The 24,006-nt window shown below is 44.8% G+C and overlaps 1 protein-coding gene across 2 annotated transcripts in view; it reads right to left on the reverse strand.

Annotated features, from left to right (window-relative positions):
• Positions 1 to 744: 744 nt before the first annotated feature.
• The window catches only part of ZC3H12B (zinc finger CCCH-type containing 12B), an 86,720-nt gene continuing 63,458 nt past the window's right edge, over positions 745 to 24,006 (reverse strand). For both annotated transcript variants that reach the window (XM_044305621.1, XM_044305622.1), the window contains exons 2-6: positions 10,370 to 11,183; positions 7,425 to 7,564; positions 6,879 to 7,113; positions 5,895 to 6,001; positions 745 to 5,273 (exon numbers count right to left, since the gene is read on the reverse strand). In XM_044305621.1, coding sequence (XP_044161556.1) covers positions 3,841 to 5,273; positions 5,895 to 6,001; positions 6,879 to 7,113; positions 7,425 to 7,564; positions 10,370 to 11,019 — 2,565 coding nt within the window. In that variant the 5' untranslated portion in view covers positions 11,020 to 11,183 and the 3' untranslated portion in view covers positions 745 to 3,840. The remainder of the gene's footprint in view (positions 5,274 to 5,894; positions 6,002 to 6,878; positions 7,114 to 7,424; positions 7,565 to 10,369; positions 11,184 to 24,006) is intronic.

A 24,006-nucleotide genomic window follows, 5' to 3' on the forward strand; every position in this document is an offset into this window, starting at 1 on the left:
ACACCAAGTGCCCATACTAAGATTCCTACTTAGGAACATAAAATCAAGTTAAAGTGTACCTGCCGTCTACCCGCAGTGGGGGCAGCCATTTTGCTAATCGCAGCTTGAAGATGCAGCCTACGAATTTAACGAAGAGGCTGCATGGACCCGCACGCGGCCTACAAAATGGCTGCTTCCGCTGTGGGCAGGGGAGTAGGGCACTTTAGGACTAGAAGACAAGGTATGTAATGTTTGCGCAGGTTACCTGTGCGTCATCTGTACAGAGATATTTAAAGATATATATATATATATAGATTTACTTCTAATAAAGTGAATTTGAAAATGTCTTGTTTCTTTATAAACTACATTGCCCAGTCATAAAAGGAGTTATTTAACCCCCTCACTGCTGCCCGCTCCTGTAACTCCTGGTACCTCACATAAAGGGCGGCAGGCACGATGGCAGTGAAGTGGCTTCCACACCATGGACTACAACAAAGTGACACATAGTGTCACAGACATAGCAGTGAAAATCCATCGCTGTAACTATTCTACACTTTTTGTCGGTATATACGTTTTTTTTCCCTCTTAGGTCATATATGTACATTTATATATTTACACACGTTTTCCTCATTTTTTTATACAATCAAGAAAAAAAGATACAATTTGTATCAACAAACAAAAGGTCCATTCTGGTCAAGTGAGGCGGGTTTTTCGGCTGCCCTTAATCCAACCGGACATCAGACTGCTCATTGGCTTGGGATTTGAATGCGTTAAGATAGAAATAGTGAATGCAATTCACAATCTGGTGCGGTAGGTGCCCTCAGCTACTCTAATCAATATGGGAGTACAGCAATGGGCACGCACACACACACATGTAAGTACCCATTGGGTAATACCAGCCTTTTTAAATCAGTCTCCCTTGATGCGGCTGTTTTTAGGGTACGTTCACACAGTGGATTTTTCGCTGCACTGCGGATGGACCCCGCTAGTGGCATAGCTTCATTGAATGGACAGCTTCAAGCAGCGACTGTCCACACACACCGTGCCAAGAAGGGACTATGAACAGGCAGCACCAATGGGAGGCAGACACCACCGCAGCAAGACTTTTGGCACTGTGTCCCGTCCCCCCCCCCGAAGTTAAGCAGTGTGAACGGGCCCTTAGGTTATATTCAAAATTTCTAGGACTGAAAATCAGATCTATACAAGTATATGTGGTTGTTTCTGACAAATATACATGGATTCAACTTGAATGGGACAGTTGCAAAAAAAAAAAAAAAAAAAAATACCTGATGATGATAGAGATGCAGACTGCTGCATTTTATGGATAACAGCAAAAACAACCTGGTGCAAGAATCTACAGACTCTGATCCATGCTGACATACATTATCAGCACCGCTGGGATTGTATATTTAGGCCATGGGCCCATGCAGCACATTTTTGATGGATTTGGATTCTACAGCAAACGCCCCCCTCCCCCCCAGCAATGTAGCCTGCCCTATCATCACAGATATCTCTCTGTATTTGCTGTGAATGTCAGGCTATTTCTGCAGCAAAAATAATTCACTATGTCTTGCACACAGACTGAATCCAATGCTGACATTTATTTAGAAAATCTCATCCGTTGAGGATCAAGTCATTTATAATAATTACAATCTGAGTAGTCAAAGCTGCATTGTGTTTGGCTGCTGGAGAGACAAGCCTGCAGCGGCTCTATCCTACTACTGCCGGGCTACGGTAGACGATTATAAACCACAACAACCTTGTAGTACTTCTTACAGCCTGTAAATGTTTAAAAAATACGGTGAAACCTCATGGTGTCAACCAATCCCCCTCAAATTGCATTGGCAAGTGGTCTTCTAGAGGGTGGTTTTCTCAGAGATGGCCAGTATGCACTATATGTTGTGGAACTGAAATCTGGTCTGGATAAGAAGGTGGCCTTCTCAAAGAGTTGGGTCATTTTGGCTCTACCTGACTTCAATATTACAATGAAATATGGGCAATAAAGTGCTGCCACCTAGACTCCGTGGTGGGATGAACAATATTTAGAGCAGCCGAAGACCCGTTCCTCAGAAAGCCAGAGAAAACCCTGACGGCAGCCTGACGTTCCGTTTGTTTCACAGTAAGAAACGTGTAGGCAGTTATCACCTTCTCATGAAGAAACAAAGGGCTCTAAGTGTGGCCCTTCTACACTTTCATGAAAAAAAACTGAAGCCGACTAAAGTCCACAGCGCAAGGATCTGGCTGGGAGCGGCCTCAACATCTTTAAAACATTATACAATGGGTTCCTTAAAAAAAAATTAAATAAATTAGTGCTAAGGGTCAGAAACCTGAGTGCAGCAAAAGACAACCAAGAAAACACCCGGCCAGGGAATGCGATCTGCAGTGTTGTTTTCTCCAAAAAATCTAATCCTTTTCCCAATAGAGCGAAACCCATTTCTCTAAATGGATCCAGTACCTGCTGGAAAGAAGTGGGAACGTGAGTTACACCTCTCGTAAGCTAAGGAATAGAAAGGTCACATAATGATGGCTGTCTCTCTCTGGTGACTCACACCTAACATCACTGACATTTTCAAATCTTTTTCAGAAACGATCAACCATGAAAATTATATTTAGAAAAGAAAAAACACCATGCATCTACTACATCTTCATTGTCAGAAGAGATGCTCTACAAGGAGACATTCTCCTCACCTTTCCTGACGACATACAAACCGCAGTCTGCCATGTCTATTAAAATAGACTAAAATAACCAGCCTAATTCATACCTAATTCTCCACAGTGGTGGATACGGTCATGACGTAGAGCTAGAGCAAGGGTGAGCAACCTCTGACACTCCAGCGGTTGTGAAACTACAACTCCCAGCATGCTCCATACACTTCGAGGAGAGTTACTAGAACTGTAGTTCCACAACAGTTAGAGGGCTGAAGGCTGCTGGCCCACGAGCTGGAGCCTTGTAGATGTATCTGGTACGTGAAGATTTTACAGTTCAAAATCAGTACATTTCGGGTTTCTCCATGTAGGATTTCAGTCTAACTTTTAAAAAATTATTTGAATTTGACCCCTTAAAAGAAGTAGGCCGTAGTTCATGTTTCCAGCACAAAACCACTTCACTTAGTGATGGCATTTAGAGGCATATGGCTATTACGGAGGTATGACAGATGACTGACTACTTGTCATGGCAGGAACCTAACAAAAAGACTAACGTATACCTGCTGTACATATACAGTCTGTAAAAGATGTAGTGCGGTACAAACAGATCCAAGTGGCCAGGAATTCAGTGTCTTTGTGCAGTCAAAGACGCCCTATTTGTAAATCACTAGGTCAAGATAAAACTATACACAGATAGAGACACCTATCTCTACACACATTTATACTGAATCAAACTGCAAGTACACAAGGAGGCATGCAATATAATTGCTAACAATATGAATCGGTGCTTCTATGAACAGCTGAAGAGACAACATAATGCAAGCATCTCATGTGCTTTGATGACGCGCTGGGAACTCCAGCATCAGAGCAGCAGAACCGACCCTTCCATCCTCTTTATTAAGAATAGGAACAAGTGACCTTACCCCCCAAGGAACTGAGGTTTAACCTGTCATGCAGGTTTAGCAGGGATAAATATATCTATACAATAAAATATGCACTCCTCCAGGAATGCTGTAAAGATCACAAAGTGTAGCTTAAAAAAAGAAAATAAATACGGTAAAAGTGTGTAGTGTCCAATACGTGGATTACTTGGTGGCGGAAAACTATCAGCTAGGTCATCCAAGTAAGCAAAAAAAAAAAAGTGTAGAACACTGCCAGGTTTTATTCAGGCAACTTGATCAATAGATACTATTGTCCAGACGATATAGGTGGGAATTAACAGTGGTGATGACCAGATCTCAACTTTGACACAATGACAGCTGCAAGCTGCTGTGCATCCGTCACGTGGGGGTTTTTCTCCATGACCGAGAGCACCACCCCTGGTGGAAAGATGTTGGACAAGTTCTTGTATGTCTGATACTGATGCTCAGGAATGATGTGTTGCTCTCTGGGTTCGCTGGCCATAAGTGGCCAGTGTGGTGACCTCCAGAGCTGTTCCATCTTCTCTGGCATACTCCTTACCATCACTGGTTCATAGCAGGGCTGCATCAGACTATTACTCAGTGGGTATGAGTGGTAGCTATACGAGTCTGTGGGGCATGGTAAAGGGTCCCAACTGGCATGCTGCTCTCGGCACAATGGTGGTCTCCTTTGCCGCATTGGGTTACTTTCATAAAGACGAGAGTCAGAAATGCTATCCATTCGGGTCATCACTAAAGCTCTACCAGGCTGGGAATTGGCAGTGGGATGCATACTCTCCGGCGCTGGATAATCCCCTGGGCAACTGGACCTTGCTCCTACTAGAGGATGTTGAATATGAAGAGCCAAATGTGACGATGACTGCTTACGAGGCCTTTGCATGGGTTCTTCCTGTCCATAGCTCTGCACTCGAGTAAGTGCTTCATGATAGCCATGTACAAATGGCTGCAGCCTACTCTGTGGGGGTCTTTGGGGCTTCATAGTTTCCTCAGGACCTTGTTCTGTGATCCCCAAATAGAGGTCACTGTAAGAAGAGTATGAATCGCTACTAGTGTGGCTCATGCAGCTGTCAGGACATGGGCTGGAGTTCCTGGAAAATCCTGTCCGGTCTTGTTCAGTGGGGTAGTAGTCCGAGTTGTGCATACTACTTATGCTAAGGTTGGAAAAGTCACTAAGCATCGAGTAATAACCATGGTCTCCAAGGGACTCATATTTTGGATAATCCTCAGTGTAACTCACTGAATTGCCATGGCTGTTGGTCACCAAAATTGGCGGGTAGTGTACACTTGCCATGTGTTCTAGTGAGGACTTCTGGTGGGAGAATTGTGATGATCCTGGTACTGGACTACTTGCTGAGCGAGTGTTCAAAGCACTTACAGCGTGGCTCTTGGGAGGTGGCAGTGTTGGAACACTCAAGGCAGACACAAGTGATGGCACAGAGTTGGCCTCTGACTTGCGGGCTGCTGAAAGTCTCTGTTCTGGCTCAATCGCTACAGAACGAATACTTGGATCAGACTGTCTTTTGGGAGCTATACGTTTAGTGTCAATGAACCCATCTGCCTTGCAATTAGATGGACCAGTTCCACATTTAACCAAAGCACCTTCACTCATTGTCTTTACAGCTGACAGCTTAGCACTTATACGGAGCTCATCTGCCACAGACCTCAGAGGCTGGTTCGCTCGCTCAGGGTGGTAGTACTTGCATTTGTGCCCATAGGTACACTTTTTTCCTAATGGAGTCAAAAAGAACAGATTAGGAAACATTAGTAATAGAAAGAATAACGTTCCTATTACTTCCTGCTGTGTTGGCTTTTTCCAGGAAATGTTTAAGATGTAATATTATTGTCCCAGTTTATTATGTTGAGACAGATTTCATGAAACAAATCCAATCTGTGATGTCTATAGGTCTAGCACAACTAAATGACAAGTCATATACTGTACACTGAAACCTTTAGAGGAGACCAACCAAGATCACAGTGAAAATGGCCTATTATAGGGTGGTCAATAGGCACATAAATAGGGAACCTAAACGTCAGTTGCAAAAAAGCTGGTCTAGATGGAGGGTGGTCTTCTCCAAAACATGATCTTTTAGTCATCTTTCCATGTAGCCAAGTCATCTCATCATGTCATAAACACATAATAAAAATATAAGCACCCAGGACCCTCAGACATGACCACACAACTCATCTGTGTGAATGCAGTCTGTTTTTGGGTAGATTTTCTGCATTTCTAGTACTGTAGTTAAAGATAAAAAACAAACACATTTTATGAAGTCTCTACGCTCACCATTTCAACAATATAATGAAAAAGCAACAAAATAAAAATGATAAAATGACTTTGCTTCAGCTTACCATAGGGGCAAGGTTGCTTCTTATGCTCTGGTACAACAGGCTTTTTACGCAGGAAATTTTCCAAGCTAGGACCATGCCTTCCCAGAGGGTCATCTGGAGGCATAAACCTGGAAACAAATGGCATTTTGGTTACAAGGCATTTAGGGATGTGTGGATAGTCAGCACCTCCTAATATAACTGAACAGGTGCTTTACTCAAGGACACTTGCCTAAGATTTATATGTGACTACATTAACAGTTATTTCTGGAACTTTCCAACATTGTAATAACTGGATCTTTACATTTTGATCTAATTTGCCACAGAAAGGCGACCTCATTTTAGACTGGATGTCTCCCTAAAGAGTTTAGTGCACAACAGGAGTCTACAGCCAGGTTGACACTTTCTTTTACAGTATATTTTTTGTTGTGCAACTGAGTTTATTTTTAATAAAATAGGGTGTAAAGAGTCTCCTTACCAGAGCTTTAACTGTGCATTGCTAAGGAGAGTTAGTCTTCAGCATTCTACTGGGCGCTGAAGATGGCCGTGGTAACCCATCAGATAGGCAGGGACATGGGCAGTGATAGTTAGGGCACAGGAACTGGGGTAGTGACAATACGCAGGCTGGAAGACTCTGTATGTTGCACTCAGTAGATCGCTGAAGACTGACTCTCCTTAGCAACACTCGGAGCTTGGCTGAGAAAGCCCCTTACGCCCAGTTTTCTAGTACAAAGAAACACCTGTCCCTAATAAAGTATATTACAAAAATGTTTAACATCCCTGTCCCTACGCTGTATTAAAAAATCAACTGAATTTAATCCATCTCCAACCTTTATAAAAAATAAATAAAAGCAAAGTGACATAGCAACTGTCCGATTATGAATAATGTTTTTTCACTAACAAAAAGTATAGTTCTAAAAAATTAAAATAAATAAATAAAACTAAAACACAAAAGTGTGATCCGAGCAACTTGCCATTTATTTGTGTAATATTTTATTTCACACTTACTTATCATTGACAAATGAATACATCAGGAGCCGTTCCTCGATGAACTTCTTCCATTCGGGTTTCTCATTCTGTAGGTCTCTGTAGTTGTCGTTGGACACAATAATGCCATCAGAGTCAAAGGCCAGCTTAACTATAAACCGGTCATCATAGCAAACCACCCTGCGGCCCTGTACCCTGCGGGATGGGGTAAAGACCAAAATCTTCTCCTTTTCTAGTTTGCGGAGAATCTCTTGATCTAAGGGAACAAAACAAGATCAACAACCTGACATAATGGAACTACTGTGCATTGGTCTAAGGTTCTGTACAGACACGTCACTTACTGCGCAGCATGCGCATTCTCTGCGCTAAGATTTCCTGCTAGTGATTCCTGCAGCTATGACACTTCACCTTTCATTAATGTTGGAATGGGATTTCATTCCAAAACGTGGAAGTCTTTGGGCATCTCATCTTGGAAAGTGCTCTCTGACGTTCTCCATTTAATAACGTAAAATACACACTTATGACAAATGCCTTACGAACACGCAGAGATCTAATAAGGTGAAGTACCAGTTATGGGGGCATCAGGACGGGACTGCTCTTTCCTCCACGCAGGCACAAACACTGTAATATCTTTATGTCCTTTCTCAAGAAACCATTCCACAGCCAGCTGTATCCCTCGACAAGAAAAGACCTCTTTATTGCCATGGCTATAAGAATGAGAAAAGAAAAGGCTAAGAAATGCACCCATGACACAGTATCGAAACACAGCAAAACTTTCCATAATGTGTAAATGATGAGTCACTGAAGAACGTCCCATTAGTCCAGTGAGGGGTTAAGTTGTTAAGTTAAATAAATAAAAAAATCTGTGGTTTTTACATTTCCTCAGAGAGTACATTGTCCTGCAGAGTACATAACTACACCCTTTCATTACACAGACCATCATTCATGTGAAACATAATTTAAAGGGGTTGTCCGAATTATAAGAAACCTCCCCCAGTGCCACAAAATATGATAAAATAATAAGAAATCCCACTTAGTCCCTGCTATTTCCAGCGCTGCAGTCCTCACCATCTGTTTCTAGGCTGCAGCAATGATGTAGCTTTATGCTGCACATGACTGCTGCAGCCAATCTCTGGCCTCAGTGGTAGAGAGAATGAGACGGAAGGTGAAGACCAGAGCTGCAGTGCTGGAAACAGTGAAGCATTAAAGGAGATCTGTCACCAGGATAATAGCACTTGGTACCTTATTTCCAGATGTGCCTTTGTTTCAGCAATGGATGTTTTCTATCTTCTGAAAATTCAGTTTATTTGGTATGCAAATGAGCCAGTAAGGTGCCCAGAGGGGCATCACTGTTGTAGGAAGGAGCCCAGGCACACCTCCTGCTAGTGCCCAAGCCCACCCTCATGCTGGGAGCAGGGAAAAGGGGGGCAGAGATATGGCTTGAATGTGACGTAGGAGGGGTGGGTGGGCACATTGTGGCAAGGGGGTGTTTAGTGGGCTCCTGCCCGCAAGAGTGACGCCCCTCTGGGCACCTTACTGGCTCATGTGCATACCAAATAACTGGATTTTAGAGGATAAAAACATTTATTGCTGGAACAAAGGCACATCTGGAAATAAGGTACTACGTGCTATTAGGCCACGGCTTTACTGCAATAGCAATTATCCTGGTGACAGATTTCCTTCGAGTAGATGTTCCTTTTATATTTGCCCATGTGGGGGACATTGGGGGTAATTTTCAACTTTGAAAACTTCTTTAAAATGGTTTTCCAGTACTTAGATACTGATGACCTATCGTCAGATTGGTGGGACTCTGACACCTCGCACACCCACGAATTAGCTGATTGGTAGAGGTGCCAGGTGTCAGACACCCACTGATCTGATACTGATGACCTATGCTGAGGAGAGGTCAAAGTCCTGAAAATCCTTTTTTAGGGTCCATTAACATGTCCGCAACTTGGGTCCGTATCCATTCCGCAATTTTGCCGAACGGGTGCGGACCCATTCGTTTTCAATGGGACTGGAATAGATGCAGACAGCACACCATGTGCTGTCCGCATTCGCACTTCCGTTCCCAGAAAAAAAATAGAACATGTCCTATTCTTGTCCACAACTGCGGACAAGAAAAGGAATTTTCTATTATAGTGCCGGCGATGTGCGGTCTGCGAAATGTGGAACGCACATTGCCAGTGTCCGTGTTTCACAAAACACCTACGAACATCTGAATGGATCCTAATCCGCAGCACAACCAGATTTGTGAATAAATCTGATATGTCTGACTGAGGCAACCCAAAGTCTTCATAATTCTACGATTATTGTAGTTCGTAAATGCATCCAGTGACACTGATGTGAAATATATGTCATAAAGCGGACAAAGGAGGACAAGAAATGTCAGCTGGGTGGACATCAGAATAAGCAACCATCATTCACACAGATTGTAGCTTTAAAGGGGTTCTCGGCTTGGAAGCCCCCACCTCATGTCAAGAGTGCCTTAACAATAAGCGGGTAGTAGAGTGACCCCGAGTGATCGCCTATTACCGGTGGAGAACCTGAGCAGTGAAAGTTCAAATGACTTACAGCGCCACCACAATGAAGCATTATAGTGATTATTGAAATTAATGGGCTGCCTGTGTGATGCCTCCAGAGTGAGAGACGTTCCCCAGTCTGGCAAAGAGAGGAACCTGAACATAAGACCTTCCTCTATTAATGGTTTTCTGTTTCACAACTCCTTTTAAGTAAATCTCATAAAAGCAGGTCATCCTGAATATGTATTAGGCCCCATTCACACAACCATATTTTTGGTCCACATTTTTTGCAGATAGGATGTGGACCCATTCATTTCAACGGGTCTGCAAAACATGCGGACAGCTCGCTGTGTGCTATCCGCATCCATATGTCCGTTCTGTAGCCCCGCAAAAAAAAGATACAACATGTCCCATTCTTGTCCGTTTTGCAGTCAAGGATAGACATTGTTACAGACATTGGATCTGCAAAAAAAAAGTGGATGCATCACGGATGTCCTCCGTATTTTTTTGCAGATCTGCGTTTTGCAGACTGAAAAATACATACGGTCGCGTGAATGCACTCTTATGCAGTGCTTTTCCATCTCTGATGAGTTATCACAAGGCCAAATGCCCGATGACCAATCCTTGGGACAGGTCAACAATAGGAGATTGCCAGGGTCCGACTTACCGTACCCCCCACCAACCAGCTATTTGCTGGATCCAGGCACTGGAACGACATGGCTTCATCCACTGTGCAGTGGGCGTGCATAGTTACTGCAGATCTTAGGATAGGTCAGCATTAAGTTAGTCCTGGACAACCCCCTTAAATGATGTAATTGTACAGCATGTGATTTTGTCGGTCATACTGAATCCTACAGAAATACCCGGCAGAATCATATGGTAAGTACAAGTAAACATGTAGGCCACATTACGGTTTTGTGCAGAGAAATTAGTTATCTGAAAGAACACGGTTTTACATTTTTCCTGTGATAAATATATCTGGAAACCAACCTCATGGCCACGTTACTTCCATCAATGACAATAGGCCGGAGATTGTCTGTGTTGTCAACAACTTCATCTTCTAGAGATAGTTCTGGACTTGCGATCTCTTTGGTACAGGGGCCTCTGGGTACAAGGTTGTTACTGACCACGTCTCCGCTGCTCTGCGTTTCCGATTCTCCCTTGTTCCCCAGTCTCACCAGCTCTGCCAGGATATCATTGATAAGAGCGTCTGCACCCAGTTTGTTGAGGACAGCTTGGATTTGGTCCCCACTGTATCCCAACTTTAGGGCAAAGTCCATCTTCGCTTGATATTCCCTGTCCCGGATACTCTTGGTATCTTCCAGCTTGGGTTGCTGCTCCGGCAGAACTTGAATGCTGCTCTGTGAGAAGCTGGGCCGGTCCAAACACGGTGACCTACAAAGCTGTCTGTGTGGCTTACTTGCAATGTCTATACCTTGAAAAAGCGTATTGACATAACTCCCAATTCCACTTCTGCCTCCCTGCTGTTCTGCTTCACTCTCGGAGCTGGTCCATTCATCAGATTCACTGCAGTCTCCAAGGTCCTGTGAGTAGTCCATCTCGTTTGCAGCCGCCCTTTCTTCTTTGGACGGCTTTTTCTTTTCCATTTCCAATTTTCTGACCATGGACCAGGCCGTCATCACGTTTAGCAGACGACCAGAGATCTTTAAGCTCCCCTCTTTCACTTAATACGTTTTGGATAATGTGTCATTGATGGCATCTCCCAGGCGTTGCGACGGCACTCTCAGCTTAGGGATGCAAGTTTCTTGCAATGTTCTGAGACGCACAGAGAGAAAACGTATTCCTGCAGAAGAGAAGAAAGAGGGTCAGCGCAATGGACAGAAACCTATTTGTATCATTTCATGGTAAATTAAGGAAACCAATAAATAGGCTTGTGACAAAGTCCTTACAATTCTAACATAACTGCTCCAAGGGTATTGGACGCAGGATGGTTTTATTTTCATCTATGCATTTTGAAAACCATAACTTTTAGGTTTTCATCTATTGTTCTTTGTGGGAAGAGTTGTATTTTCTTTCACAGCACCATTTTAGGGTACATGTGCCATGTGTATTCACATTCATTCTAGGGCTGCAACGATTAATCAAAGTTATCGATAATATTCGATAACTGGATTCATTGTCAACGAATCCTGTTATCGAATAATTGGCCGATTCGTTGCTATGCCCGCGGGTCCTTGAACTTTAAATCAGCGCATCTTTATTACCTTACAATGAAGCTCCAGTACCGTCACTCACGTGAAGCGTCTGTTTCATTCATAAAGTGGGCGGAGCAGGCGAGTCACGTGAGTTAGTGAGTGACGTTACGCCGCCGCCCGCTCTGCCTGTTACCGGAGCTTCATTGTAAGGTAATAAAGATGGGCTGATTTAGAGTTCAAGTAAAAGTTACTGCCAGTTAAGTTAGTCTACTGCTGTGAGTGGCGGGGCAGGGGCTGTTATGGGGAGGGGGATCTGTGGATGGCACTGTTATGGGCAGGGAGATCTGTGGATGACACATATAGCATAAGATGCTATATAGTGCCACCCACAGATCCCCCTCCGCATAACAGTGCCACCCACAGATCCCCCTCCGCATAACAGTGCCACCCACAGATCCCCCTCCGCATAACAGTGCCACCCACAGATCCCCCTCCGCATAACAGTGCCACCCACAGATTCCCCATAACAGTGCCACCCACAGATTCCCCATAACAGTGCCACCCACAGATTCCCCATAACAGTGCCACCCACAGATTCCCCATAACAGTGCCACCCACAGATTCCCCATAACAGTGCCACCCACAGATTCCCCATAACAGTGCCACCCACAGATTCCCCATAACAGTGCCACCCACAGATTCCCCATAACAGTGCCACCCACAGATTCCCCATAACAGTGCCACCCACAGATTCCCCATAACAGTGCCACCCACAGATTCCCCATAACAGTGCCACCCACAGATTCCCCATAACAGTGCCACCCACAGATTCCCCATAACAGTGCCACCCACAGATTCCCCATAACAGTGCCACCCACAGATTCCCCATAACAGTGCCACCCACAGATTCCCCATAACAGTGCCACCCACAGATTCCCCATAACAGTGCCACCCACAGATTCCCCATAACAGTGCCACCCACAGATTCCCCATAACAGTGCCACCCACAGATTCCCCATAACAGTGCCACCCACAGATTCCCCATAACAGTGCCACCCACAGATTCCCCATAACAGTGCCACCCACAGATTCCCCATAACAGTGCCACCCACAGATTCCCCATAACAGTGCCACCCACAGATTCCCCATAACAGTGCCACCCACAGATTCCCCATAACAGTGCCATCCACAGATTCCCCATAACAGTGCCATCCACAGATTCCCCATAACAGTGCCATCCACAGATTCCCCATAACAGTGCCATCCACAGATTCCCCATAACAGTGCCATCCACAGATTCCCCATAACAGTGCCATCCACAGATTCCCCATAACAGTGCCATCCACAGATTCCCCATAACAGTGCCATCCACAGATTCCCCATAACAGTGCCATCCACAGATCCCCCCATAACAGTGCCATCCACAGATCCCCCCATAACAGTGCCATCCACAGATCCCCCCATAACAGTGCCATCCACAGATCCCCCATAACAGTGGCATCCAGTTTATTTTAATATCGCCTATGAACATAATTTTTCAAGTAAAATCATATAAACCCCCTTTTTTTTTTTCATTTTGGTGTTTTTCCCTGATTAACCACTTCAGCCCCGCTAGGTGAAACCCCCTTCATGACCAGGCCACTTTTTACACTTCGGCACTACACTACTTTCACCGTTTATTGCTCGGTCATGCAACTTACCACCCAAATGAATTTTACCTCCTTTTCTTCTCACTAATAGAGCTTTCATTGGGTGGTATTTCATTGCTGCTGGCATTTTTACTTTTTTTGTTATTAATCAAAATGTAACGATTTTTTTGCAAAAAAATGACATTTTTCACTTTCAGCTGAAAAATTTTGCAAAAAAAACGACATCCATATATAAATTTTTCGCCAAATTTATTGTTCTACATGTCTTTGATAAAAAAAAAATGTTTGGGCAAAAAAAAAATGGTTTGGGTAAAAGTTATAGCATTTACAAACTATGGTACAAAAATGTGAATTTCCGCTTTTTGAAGCAGCTCTGACTTTCTGAGCACCTGTCATGTTTCCTGAGGTTCTACAATGCCCAAACAGTAGAAAACCCCCACAAATGACCCCATTTCGGAAAGTAGACACCCTAAGGTATTCGCTGATGGGCATAGTGAGTTCATAGAACTTTTTATTTTTTGTCACAAGTTAGCGGAAAATGATGATGATTTTATTTTTTTTATTTTTTCTTACAAAGTCTCATATTCCACTAACTTGCGACAAAAAATAAAAAATTCTAGGAACTCACCATGCCCCTCACAGAATACCTTGGGGTGTCTTCTTTCCAAAATGGGGTCACTTGTGGGGTAGTTATACTGCCCTGGCAATTTAGGGGCCCAAATGTGTGAGAAGAACTTTGCAATCAAAATGTGTAAAAAATGACCGGTGAAATCCAAAAGGTGCACTTTGGAATATGTGCCCCTTTGCCCACCTTGGCAGCAAAAAAGTGTGACACATCTGGTATCGCCGTACTCAGGAGAAGTTGGGGAATGTGTTTTGGGGTGTCATTTTACATATACCCATGCTGGGTGAGAAAAATATCTTGGTCAAATGCCAACTTTGTATAAAAAAATGGGAAAAGTTGTATTTTGCCAAGATATTTCTCTCATCCAGCATGGGTATATGTAAAATGACACCCCAAAACACATTCCCCAACTTCTCCTGAGTACGGCGATACCAGATGTGTCACACTTTTTTGCTGCCAAGGTGGGCAAAGGGGCACATATTCCAAAGTGCACCTTTCAGATTTTGCAGGCCATTTTTTACACATTTTGATTGCAAGGTACTTCTCACACATTTGGGCCCCTAAATTGCCAGGGCAGTATAACTACGCCACAAGTGACCCCATTTTGGAAAGAAGACACCCCAAGGTATTCCGTGAGGGGCACGGCGAGTTCCTAGAATGTTTTATTTTTTGTCACAAGTTAGCGGAAAATGATGATTTTTCTTTTTTTTTCTTTTTTCCTTACAAAGTCTCATATTCCACTAACTTGCGACAAAAAATAAAAAATTCGAGGAACTCGCCATGCCCCTCACGGAATACCTTGGGGTGTCTTCTTTCCAAAATGGGGTCACTTGTGGCGTAGCTATACTGCCCTGGCAATTTAGGGGCCCATATGTGTGAGAAGTACTTTGCAATCAAAATCTGTAAAAAATTACCGGTGAAATCCGAAAGGTGCACTTTGGAATATGTGCCCCTTTGCCCACCTTGGCATGCATAAAAGTGTCACACATCTGGTATCGCCGTACTCAGGAGAAGTTGGGGAATGTGTTTTGGGGTGTCATTTTACATATACCCATGCTGGGTGAGAGAAATATCTTGGCAAAAGACAACTTTTCCCATTTTTTTATACAAAGTTGGCATTTGACCAAGATATTTTTCTCACCCAGCATGGGTATATGTAAAATGACACCCCAAAACACATTGCCCAACTTCTCCTGAGTACGGCGATACCAGATGTGTCACACTTTTTTGCTGCCAAGGTGGGCAAAGGGGCACATATTCCAAAGTGCACCTTTCGGATTTTGCAGGGCATTTTCTACACATTTTGATTGCAAAGTTCTTCTCACACATTTGGGCCCCTAAATTGCCAGGGCAGTATAACTACGCCACAAGTGACCCCATTTTGGAAAGAAGACACCCCAAGGTATTCCGTGAGGGGCATGGCGAGTTCCTAGAATTTTTTATTTTTTGTCGCAAGTTAGTGGAATATGAGACTTTGTAAGGAAAAAAGAAAAAAAAATAAAAATCATCATTTTCCGCTAACTTGTGACAAAAAATAAAAAATTCTAGGAACTCGCCGTGCCCCTCACGGAATACCTTGGGGTGTCTTCTTTCCAAAATGGGGTCACTTGTGGCGTAGTTATACTGCCCTGGCAATTTAGGGGCCCAAATGTGTAAGAAGTACCTTGCAATCAAAATGTGTAAAAAATGGCCTGCGAAATCCGAAAGGTGCCCCTTTGCCCACCTTGGCTGCAAAAAAGTGTCACACATGTGGTATCGCCGTACTCAGGAGAAGTTGGGTAATGTGTTTTGGGGGGTCATTTTACATATACCCATGCTGGGTGAGAGAAATATCTTGGCAAAAGACAACTTTTCCCATTTTTTTATACAAAGTTGGCATTTGACCAAGATATTTTTCTCACCCAGCATGGGTATATGTAAAATGACACCCCAAAACACATTCCCCAACTTCTCCTGAGTACGGCGATACCACATGTGTGACACTTTTTTGCAGCCAAGGTGGGCAAAGGGGCCCAAATTCCTTTTAGGAGGGCATTTTTAGACATTTGGATCCCAGACTTCTTCTCACACTTTCGGGCCCCTAAAAAGCCAGGGCAGTATAAATACCCCACATGTGACCCCACTTTGGAAAGAAGACACCCCAAGGTATTCAATGAGGGGCATGGCGAGTTCCTAGAATTTTTTTTTTTTTGCATAAGTTAGCGGATATTGATTTTTTTTGTTGTTTTTTTCTCACAAAGTCTCACTTTCCGCTAACTTAGGACAAAAATTTCAATCTTTCATGGACTCAATATGCCCCTCACGGAATACCTTGGGGTGTCTTCTTTCCGAAATGGGGTCACATGTGGGGTATTTATACTGCCCTGGCTTTTTAGGGGCCCTAAAGCGTGAGAAGAAGTCTGGAATATAAATGTCTAAAAATGTTTACGCATTTGGATTCCGTGAGGGGTATGGTGAGTCCATGTGAGATTTTATTTTTTGACACAAGTTAGTGGAATATGAGACTTAGTAAGAAAAAACAAAAACAAACAAAAAATTTCCGCTAACTTGTGCCAAAAAAAAAATGTCTGAATGGAGCCTTACCAGGGGGGGGGGGGGGGGGGGGTGATCACCCATATAGACTCCCTGATCACCCCCCTGTCTTTGATAACCCCCCTGTAAGGCTCCATTCAGACATCCGCATGATTTTTTACGGATCCATGGATACATGGATCGGATCCACAGAACGCATGCGGACGTCTGAATGGAGCCTTACAGGGGGGTTATCAAAGACAGGGGGTGATCAGGGTAATCAAGGTGATCACCCCCCTGTCACTGATCACCCCCCCCTGTAAGGCTCCATTCAGACATCCGCATGATTTTTTACGGATCCATGGATACATGGATCGGATCCACAGAACGCATGCGGACGTCTGAATGGAGCCTTACAGGGGGGTTATCAATGACAGGGGGTGATCAGGGTAATCAGGGTGATCACCCCCCTGTAACTGATCACCCCCCCTGTAAGGCTCCATTCAGACATCCGCATGATTTTTTACGGATCCATGGATACATGGATCGGATCCACAAAACGCATGCGGACGTCTGAATGGAGCCTTACAGGGGGGTTATCAATGACAGGGGGTGATCAGGGTAATCGGGGTGATCACCCCCCTGTCACTGATCACCCCCCCTGTAAGGCTCCATTCAGACATCCGCATGATTTTTTACGGATCCATGGATACATGGATCGGATCCACAGAACGCATGCGGACGTCTGAATGGAGCCTTACAGGGGGGTTATCAAAGACAGGGGGTGATCAGGGTAATCAGGGTGATCACCCCCCTGTCACTGATCACCCCCCCTGTAAGGCTCCATTCAGACATCCGCATGATTTTTTACGGATCCATGGATACATGGATCGGATCCACAGAACGCATGCGGACGTCTGAATGGAGCCTTACAGGGGGGTTATCAATGACAGGGGGTGATCAGGGTAATCAGGGTGATCACCCCCCTGTAACTGATCACCCCCCCTGTAAGGCTCCATTCAGACATCCGCATGATTTTTTACGGATCCATGGATACATGGATCGGATCCACAAAACGCATGCGGACGTCTGAATGGAGCCTTACAGGGGGGTTATCAATGACAGGGGGTGATCAGGGTAATCGGGGTGATCACCCCCCTGTCACTGATCACCCCCCCTGTAAGGCTCCATTCAGACATCCGCATGATTTTTTACGGATCCATGGATACATGGATCGGATCCACAGAACGCATGCGGACGTCTGAATGGAGCCTTACAGGGGGGTTATCAATGACAGGGGGTGATCAGGGTAATCAGGGTGATCACCCCCCTGTCACTGATCACCCCCCCTGTAAGGCTCCATTCAGACATCCGCATGATTTTTTACGGATCCATGGATCGGATCCACAGAACGCATGCGGACGTCTGAATGGAGCCTTACAGGGGGGTTATCAATGACAGGGGGTGATCAGGGAGTGTATATGGGTGATCACCCGCCTGTCATTGATCACCCTCCATTCAGACGTCCGCATGTGTTTTGCGGATCCGATCCATGTATCCATGGATCCGTAAAAATCATGCGGATGTCTGAATGGAGCCTTACAGGGGGGGTGATCAGTGACAGGGGGGTGATCAATGACAGGGGGTGATCAGGGAGTGTATATGGGTGATCACCCGCCTGTCATTGATCACCCCCCTGTAAGGCTCCATTCAGACGTCCGTATGCTTTTTGCGGATCCGATCCATGTATCCGTGGATCCGTAAAAATCATACGGACGTCTGAACGGAGCCTGACAGGGGGGTGATCAATGACAGGGCAGTGATCAATGACAGGGGGGTGATCAGGGAGTTTATATGGGGTGATCATGGGTGATCGGGGGTTTATAAGGGGTTAATAAGTGACGGGGGGGGGGTGTAGTGTAGTGTGGTGTTGGGTGCGACTGTACTGACCTACCTGAGTCCTCTGGTGGTCGATCCTAACAAAAGGGACCACCAGAGGACCAGGTAGGAGGTATATTAGACGCTGTTATGAAAACAGCGTCTAATATACCTGTTAGGGGTTAAAAAATTCGGATCTCCAGCCTGCCAGCGAACGATCGCCGCTGGCATGCTGGAGATCCACTCGCTTACCTTCCGTTCCTGTGAGCGCGCGCGCGTTCACAGGAAATCTCGGCTCTCGCGGGAGGACGCGTATATGCGTCCACCCAGAAGAGCAGGACCGCCGCCAGGACGCAATCCTGCGTACGGCGGTCCTGAGGTGGTTAAATCAATGAAATAATCAACAACTAATTGATTATTCAAATAATTGTTAGCTGCAGCCCTAATTCATTCCTTTACCCTCAAACAGGTGACTGTCCTGTGCTTACCCACCGAGGACTGGGACAGATGCGACACAAAAATAGTACAGACGTTTTTGTGATTTATGTTCCTCTTTTTTAACATGGTGATATTTAATTAAAAATGCATGGCTGCTGTGTCAGAACACGTAATGATTAAGCAGGTCAGAAAGTCCAAGGCTCAAACTTCTGCTAGTTCTTCCATCTGGTTTCTATTGCTCTTTAATGGCCAGGATGGCACAACAGGATCACCAAGGAACAGGTTAGTCATGGGTCCTGTAAAAATGGAAACCATAACCCCAGTATTAGAGCTTAAAGGGGATGTCTCATCTTAGACATGGATGGCATTTTGCTAGGACATGCCACCAATGTCAGATTGGTGCGGATCCCAGTCTCCAGAACGGGATTCCCCAAGTGACCGAAACAATTCATTTCTATAGGACTGATGAAAGTATGGTGCCATACAACGTAGCTGTGCTTGGTATTGCAGGAGAGCTGCACAAAGGCCATGAGAAAGGCACAACATCACAGGCCTAGGAGAAAGCCATGATGGTCAACAAAGTGCCGCAGCCTCATTGCTGATCAGCAGGGGCGCCCGGAGGTGGAACCCCAGTGATTAGATATTGATGATAGGCATTCGGCTGGCAGCTATTCCTCCCAATTGACCCATACACAATCAGGTTATGTGTTCTCAATGGATATGGGAGAATAAACCATTGTTAGACAAGTCTGGTGAAGACTTCTCTCCTAACATGCCAATCCTTTCCCCTGATGTTTGCTGATGAGAAAGCTCTGGACAACCTCATGCACATAGACTGTTAGGAGGTCCCACTGAAATTGGCAGGTTCAGGCAAGTAGATGCTGGTATCTTGAAGGGTGGCCAGCTCTACTATTACTTTCAGGATGAAGCATCAGCAGGAAAGTTACTGGTTGTGGAACTGTTTGTCATCTTTCAAGATGAAGGACGGCCCTGGTCTATCTGGACTGCAGTCAGATGTGTCAAACCTCTTCAAATCATGGCATGTGGCTCTTCTTGAAAGACATAGGGGGAGATTTATCAAACTGGTGTAAAGTAGAACTGGCTTAGTTGCCCAGAGCAACCAACCAGATTACACCTTTCATTTTTCACAGCACCTTTGGAAAATAAAAGGTGGATTCTGATTGGTTGCTATAGGAAACTAAGCCAGTTCTACTTTAAATCAGTTTAATAAATCTCCCCCATAGTTTCCTACTCCAAAACCCTTGCGCGTACGTAAATATGGGGGATTTTGTGCAGATTTTCCGCTAGGCATCTGTGGGTGGAAAATCCGCAGCACTTTGCAGGTGCATTGTGGCCCAAATTTATTAATGTGTCTGCATCAAAAATCTGTCTAAAAAGTGGAGCAAATTGGTGCAATTTCGCAGATCTAGGACTTAGCAGAAAAAGGGGGGGGGGGGCGCTAAGATGCCCCACTGTGAGGCAGAATTCTGTCTCAAAAGAAAGCCAACCAACAGTGGGTATAAAGAGAGTGATCTATCCATGCACCTGAGTTATCAGAGGCTGAGACCCTATGATAAATCGGGTACTAGGTCTAGACAGCCTGCCTAAGCTTACGCCATCTTTAGGCCTCATGCAAACGACTGTGGCCGTTTTGCGGTTATTGTGCATGCCACATTTTTGTTGCGAACCCATTGACTTCACAGTATAGGGCATGTTCTATCTTTTGTGTATATGACACATGGATGTGAAACGCACACAGAAGTCATGGCCCTCATGTGTACTGGCCGAAATCCCGCTGGTGCATGCGCACGGCATGGAGCGATGCTGCTGCCCACAATGGACATCACAGTGCGCATGCGGGATCTTGTCCAGTACACTGGCTTACAAGGCAGGCAAAGCCGCAGGCTGGGGAGGGGTTATGTGAGAAGAAGACAGACCGGCCTGGGCACTTACAGCCCGAACGCCACCCCTGGCACTTGCGAGCCCTCATTTACATATGAATAAAACAGCGTTTTTGCCCCTGGTGAACATCCAAACAAAAAGACTAAGGTACCATCTGACTGATCTATAGTTGTGCTACAGCGCTGTGTAAGCGGTATATAAGGGCAAATTGTGGTGACAGACTCCCTTTAATCCATCTGATGGTGCTGGGGTGAGGACCTGCGCTCCAGCATGATAAAGTTTTGCAGCATTGACTGGAAGCAGCAGGACCTGCAAAATGTAATCACGCTGGATCGGAGGTCTTGTGCTGCACATCCAGTGAGCAGCGAGTGTTCCCCGGGGTGCAATCCAAGGGATGTGGCGAGTTTTTTTGTTATTAAGAGTGGGGAAGGAGACATTAATAATACTAGGGGCCCCATTATTACTGGGAGCCACTAATGGAAAAAAAGTAATACTAGGGGGTACTAATGGGGCGATTAATTTTACTGGGGGCCATTAATACTGGGGGTCACTACTGAGGCATTTTTAATACTGGGGGCCTCTAATGGGGGCCTTATAAATACTGAGAGCCACTAATGGGGCATTACTATTAATGGGGGCTTTATTAATATCAGAGGGCCACTACTGAGGCATTATTAATACTGTGGGGCACTAATGGGACATTTTTAATACTAGGGGCCGCCAACGGGGCATTCATTTTACTGGGGCCTGTGTTAAGCCACACACCCACAGCTTAAAGGGGTTTTGCCATCTCAGACAATGGGGGCATATCGCTAGGATATGCCCCCATTGTCTGATAGGTGTGGGGCCCACCTCTGGGACCTGCACCTACAATGAGAACAGAGCGGGGAAATGAACGGAGGGTGCACTGCACATGCGCAGCCACCCTCCATTCATTTCTATGGGGCCGCCAAAAATAGCCGAGCGCTGGCTCGGCTATCTCCGTCTGCCCCATAGAAATTAATGGGAGCAGGGGCCGCATGTGCGCAGTGCGCAGTGCGCTCCCATTCAATTCTATGAAATCCGGGGTCCTCCAGCCACAGCTCTCCCGACTCAACCTATCAGACAATGGGGGCATATCCTAGCGATATGCCCCCACTGCATGTGATGGGAATACCCCTTCAACTTGGCCGGTATTTTTCAGTATTCAGATTAAATTACTGTGTTGGCACTTTGCGATAAATAATTGGGTTTTGGGTTGCAGTTTAGGCACTTGGTCTCTAAAAGGTTCACCATCACTGCCCTAAGACCTTTGCAGTATTCATCTGACAATCCTTTCTGGGGCATTTATAAGACTATATCACCCTTTTTTCTTAGCACCAAACTGTGCACATATTGCATAGTATATGTTTCTAATACACAAGAGCCTATGGACTCCCATTGGACTATGGACTACACAGTCCATTGGAGTTAAATGTCTGGAATTCCAACATATACCCCCAACAGACACTGCAAAAAGCAGCTCACGAGTAAAGGGATTCAATTTTATAAAAACTATACATTTTAACATAATTATTCAGAGTGGGTAAGAAAAAACCCATTACTCACTGCTCCTCCCTTCCCCTGCCAGCTGAGCCAACCACTGGCTCTGGCAGGTTACCTCTGCACCCCGGGATTGGAGATGGGACCAGGCAGTGGAGGGCAGCAGGGACAAGTAAGAATCAGAATGGCAGCAGATAAGCAAGGGTAACCCACTCTCAGCCATATATAAAAAAGGACAACCCCTTTAAAATATTTGAATACTTTAACAGATTAGCATGGGACAAGGATTAAAATTTACACAGGAGACGCTCACTATGGTTTCCCCAAGGGAAACTGGACTTGAGCCATCAGAAGGACCTCAATCCTGTGGCAAAATTGACCAAATGTGGATAAAGACGACAGAATATATGAGGATATGCAGTTACCAGCCATGGAGGAGATGACATCACACCACGTGAGGTCTCATGAACACATTCATATTTGCTAGTATGAGTCATCAGATCACACTGCGGCTGCTTTTTTTGTGTGGAAGTTCCCATGAGGAAACGAACCGGATTTGTTGCCTTAGGTTTCACTGCCATGTAGAGATGTTCATATGCATAGGTGCCAACAGGTGACGAAACTGAGAAAGACCTGAGAATAAAAGTGATCGGGCAGACATGCTGTATAAGGCTGCTACCGTTTTATCAAGCGATTGCCTATGACATGGAGGGGACACTACACGCTTTTAGTTCATCTCACTGGGATCAGCTACAATCTTATATACTGGTGTAGAAATGAAGGAGTGCCGCGGTTTCCAATAAATGACTGGTTTTCATATACTGAAGTAGGAAATGTGTGTCTGGGATCACGGTCATGAGCACGAACAATGGTGCCTGACTCACCTGTCTGCTGTGAATCACCATTTGTCTTCACAGCAGCTTTAAGGAGCCTTCAATTCATTTACATGACTTGTGTCACACATCTGACGGCCGTAATACACCAAATGGCTACATGCACACGACCGTTGTGTGTTTTGCAGTCCGCAAAACACGGATGGCGTCTGTGTGTGTTCCGCAATTTGTGGAACTGCGCGGACAGCCATTGATATAACTGCATATTCTTGTCCGCAAAACGGACAAGAATAGGACAGGTTATATTTTTTTTGCGGACCACGGAACGGAGCATCTTTTGTGCCACCATTGAATTGAATGGCTCCGCATCCAAGCGGCAAAAACTGCGGCTCGGATGCGGACCATAACAACGTTCGTGTGCATGAAGCCTATGGCTGAGCTTTTCCCCAACACCTTTCAACTCTGCTGTCATCAGTCTTATCAATACAACGTCCATAGAATGGGAGCGATTGTATGACAGTCACATGACTTCTGCCAACTTTGTCCGGTACCGGCCAAAAGATTTTTTATTTATTTTTTCTTATTTCTAACAGAATCCCAGATTGAAAAAATGTAAACACCCCAAACTCATTTAGGATCCTCCATATTTTCTACAGTAGGACATGAACTACTCTTGACATTCTTACATATGATGCCTTCGGAGGCAAGTTTTTTTTATGATTGCATTTCATTCATTTTGGGCTAAAAATCCCCTTTTTAATTGGCCTTTCTTGAAAATATTGAGCTGTTCTGTCACAAAGGGTTAACTCTTTAGCTGTGTGAATCCTACTTTTCACTTTCACTCTAATAACCCTTATCTCTAAACTACTTTATTTCAGCCACATTCTTATCAGTAAGATAAGGACTGATCTATAATGAGTGTCTATAATGTCAGAGATAAGGAGCCCATCAGATTAGCTGGCTGACAAAACAAAGAGAAAATTCAGATCCTTCTATTAGAGCATCCCAGCCCTGTACAGAAAAAAGGGCTCCATATTTGTAATAAAGACCAATTTAAAAAATGATTTTTAGCTCAAAATCAGTACAATGCAATAATAATAATTAAAAAAAAAAA

The sequence above is a fragment of the Bufo gargarizans genome, chromosome 9 (assembly GCF_014858855.1).
Source record: "Bufo gargarizans isolate SCDJY-AF-19 chromosome 9, ASM1485885v1, whole genome shotgun sequence".
Classification (NCBI taxonomy): domain Eukaryota; kingdom Metazoa; phylum Chordata; class Amphibia; order Anura; family Bufonidae; genus Bufo; species Bufo gargarizans.